Below are 3,131 nucleotides of genomic sequence, written 5' to 3' on the forward strand. Positions count from 1 at the left end.
TCTAGGACAGGTTGTTGAGATGCTCTAGGACAGCATCTTTTAGACTAGTAGGCAGCTATAAATATGTATCCAACCCTCCCCGGGAAGGGCATGACATTTGGTGATAAGTAAACAGAAAATTGCCCCAAGTTTGAGTGTCATCCTCTCACCAATGAGAGTAACAATAGAGATACTAACATCTGGTATCAGAGCCACACTTTCCTGTAGGTTGAACATCTCTTGCTCCTCCCCTTCCCAAGCTCGAGTGAGCACTCAGCCACCATCAACAGCAGCACCACCGGCTGCTCCTCCTTCCCCTTTCCCCTTCCCTTCTCCACGTAGCAGCCCCCCGGAGGCGCGCCATGTCCGACGGACAGTCTCGGCGTTCGGGCGCCTCGAGCACACGACGTCAGCAGGACGCCGAACTCGCTGCAGCGCAAGAGCGCAGGCGAGCAGCGGCACAGACCGCAGCAGCAGCAGCAAGGGCAGCAAGGCTGGCAGCAGCGGAGTTGGCGGCGATCAGGGCGGAGGCAGAAGCAGAGGAGGCGGAAGATGCAGCACGTGCGGCGGAGGCTGAGGTTGAGACCTTGCGTAGCAGCATCAACGGCTCCATCGTCGGCGACATCACCGCCGACAGGGACCTTGAGGAGCTGGCGAGAGGAAGGGTGCGGGAGCGGACAATACGGTGGGCAGCAGCCCACCCCCATGGCGGCGGCGGTCCAGGGGACCACGCATCCGCCGACGGCGCCCCAAGCGAGGGCGCGTGCGGCAACGGTAGCCCAGATGGGCGCAGGCGTGCCGGCGGCAACCCAGAGAACACACGCCGCGGCGGCTACCCTCCCGGTTATGGCGGCCGGATCTACGGAGAGCGCGGCCCTCACAGGCAGCGCGACTCTCCCTCCCCTGACCGGCGCCATGGCTACCACGGCATCCAAGCGGTGGTCAGGGACTTTGGTCCCGGTGGTGGGTGGCCTACCCTCACCAAGACCAACTACATCGAGTGGGCCGCGGTGATGAGGGTGAGGCTCCAGGTGCGGCACATGTGGGAGGCAGTTCGGTATGGCGACGTCGACTACGATGAAGACCGACGGGCGCTAGACGCCCTCATCGCTGCAGTTCCATCCGAGATGCAGTTTTCCCTTTAGCAAAAGCGGACTGCCAAGGAGGCCTGGGATGCCATCGCTGCGGCACGCATCGGCAGCGATCGCGCCCGCAAGAGCACGCTGCAAGCACTCCGCAAGGAGTGGGAGAACCTGGCCTTCAAGCCAGGTGAGGACATCGATGATTTTGCCCTCCGTCTCAACACTCTGTTGCAGAAGATGGTGCAGTACGGCGACGACACCTACAACGAGGAGAGAGCTGTCGAGAAGCTCTTCCGCTGCATCCCAGAGAAGTATAAGCAGATTGCCCACTCCATCGAGTCTCTCCTGGACCTCTCCACGATGACGATCGGGGAGGCGATTGGTCGCCTCAAGGTCGTCGACGGCGATGAGCCACAGCCCCTCTCCGGGCCCATCACCATTGGCGGGAAGCTCCATCTCACTCGGGAGCAGTGGGAGGCCTGCCAGGGTGATGGGAAAAAGGGGGAGTCCTCCTCGGTAGGCGGCCGCAAGCGCGGCAACCTGCACAAGGGGCGCGGAGGCGTCCGGGTCAGGTTGCGAGGACGCATCCGTGGTGGAGCCCGCGGAGGCGTCCAGGGCGGCACCACCGGCAACCGCAGGCCGACGCGAGACGACGCCTGCCGCAACTGTGGCAAGTCTGGCCACTGGGCCAAGGACTGCCGACAACCACGACAAGGCCAAGCCAACGCCGCACAAGTGGAGGAAGAACCAGCCCTGCTCCTGGCACACGCAAGCATCGAGCTATCTCCAGCGGCACCGGCCGCATCGGCTTTCCTCCACCTAGAAGAGCCGAAGGCACGAGCCCTTCTTGGCGACGACTCCAACGACAAGACTGATGGATGGGTCCTCGACACCGGGGCCACCCATCACATGACCGGTCGACGGGAGTTCTTCACCGAGCTTGATCCCAGCGTCCGAGGCTTCGTCAAGTTTGGGGATGCCTCTGGCGTGGATATCAAGGGCACCGGCTCCGTCATCTTCACCACCAAGTCCGGCGAGCACAGGCTGCTCACCGGAGTCTACTACATCCCCGCGCTGAGGAACTCCATCATCAGTATTGGACAGCTGGAAGAAGAGAAAGGTTCATGCGTGGTGATCAAGAACGGAGTCATGAGGATTTGGGATCGGCGCAAGATCGGGGAGCGCCGTGGTCGCCTCCTTGTCAAGGTAACCAGAGGCAACAACCGACTCTACATCCTCAACGAGCAGGTAGCACAACCCGTGTGCCTCATCGCCCGCCGGGACGACGAGGCGTGGCAGTGGCACGAGCGCTTCGGCCATCTCCACTTCGAGGCCCTGAAGCGGCTCAGTACCAAGGAGATGGTGCGAGGCATGCCATGCCTTGACCACGTGGAGCAGTTCTGCGACGTCTGTGTGTTGACGAAGCAGAGGCGGCTCCCCTTTCCCCATCAGACGAGCTTCCGAGCCAAGGAGCGGCTCGAGCTCGTGCACGGGGATTTGTGTGGCCCGGTGACTCCGGCCACACCAGGAGGACGACGCTTCTTCTTGCTGCTCGTCGACGACCTCTCTCGCTACATGTGGGTGACGGTCCTCGGTAGCAAGGGAGAGGCTGCGGACGCCATTAGGCGCACGCAGGCTGCTGCGGAGGCGGAGTGCGGCCGCAAGTTGCGCATCCTGCGCACCGACAACGGCGGCGAATTCACGGCGGCTGAATTCGCGTCGTACTGTGCCGATGAAGGTATTCACCGCCACTACTCCGCGCCGTACAGCCCACAGCAGAACGGCGTCGTTGAGCGGCGCAACCAGACGGTTGTGGGGATGGCTCGAGCCCTCCTCAAGTAGAGAGGAATGCCGGCTCTCTTCTGGGGGGAGGCGGTGGTAACGGCCGTCTACATCCTCAACCGCTCACCTACCAAGGCTCTCGATGGCAGGACGCCGTACGAGGCTTGGCATGGGCGCAAGCCATCGGTCTCCCACCTGCGAGTCTTTGGCTGCCTCGCGTTCGCCAAGGAGCTTGGCCACATCGGCAAGCTCAACGACAGGAGCATCCCAGGGGTGTTCATCGGCTAC

At 62.6% G+C, this 3,131-nt stretch overlaps 1 protein-coding gene across 1 annotated transcript; it reads left to right on the top strand.

Moving 5' to 3' along the window:
- Positions 1-341: 341 nt before the first annotated feature.
- Positions 342-2,903, top strand: LOC121055551. The gene is made up of 2 exons (XM_040528261.1): positions 342-1,010; positions 1,125-2,903. The coding sequence occupies exons 1-2, from the start codon at positions 342-344 to the stop codon at positions 2,901-2,903; spliced, it is 2,448 nt and encodes an 815-aa protein (XP_040384195.1).
- The last annotated feature ends 228 nt before the right edge of the window (positions 2,904-3,131 follow it).

Source organism: Oryza brachyantha, chromosome 10, assembly GCF_000231095.2.
Source record: "Oryza brachyantha chromosome 10, ObraRS2, whole genome shotgun sequence".
In the NCBI taxonomy this organism is placed as follows: Eukaryota; Viridiplantae; Streptophyta; class Magnoliopsida; order Poales; family Poaceae; genus Oryza; species Oryza brachyantha.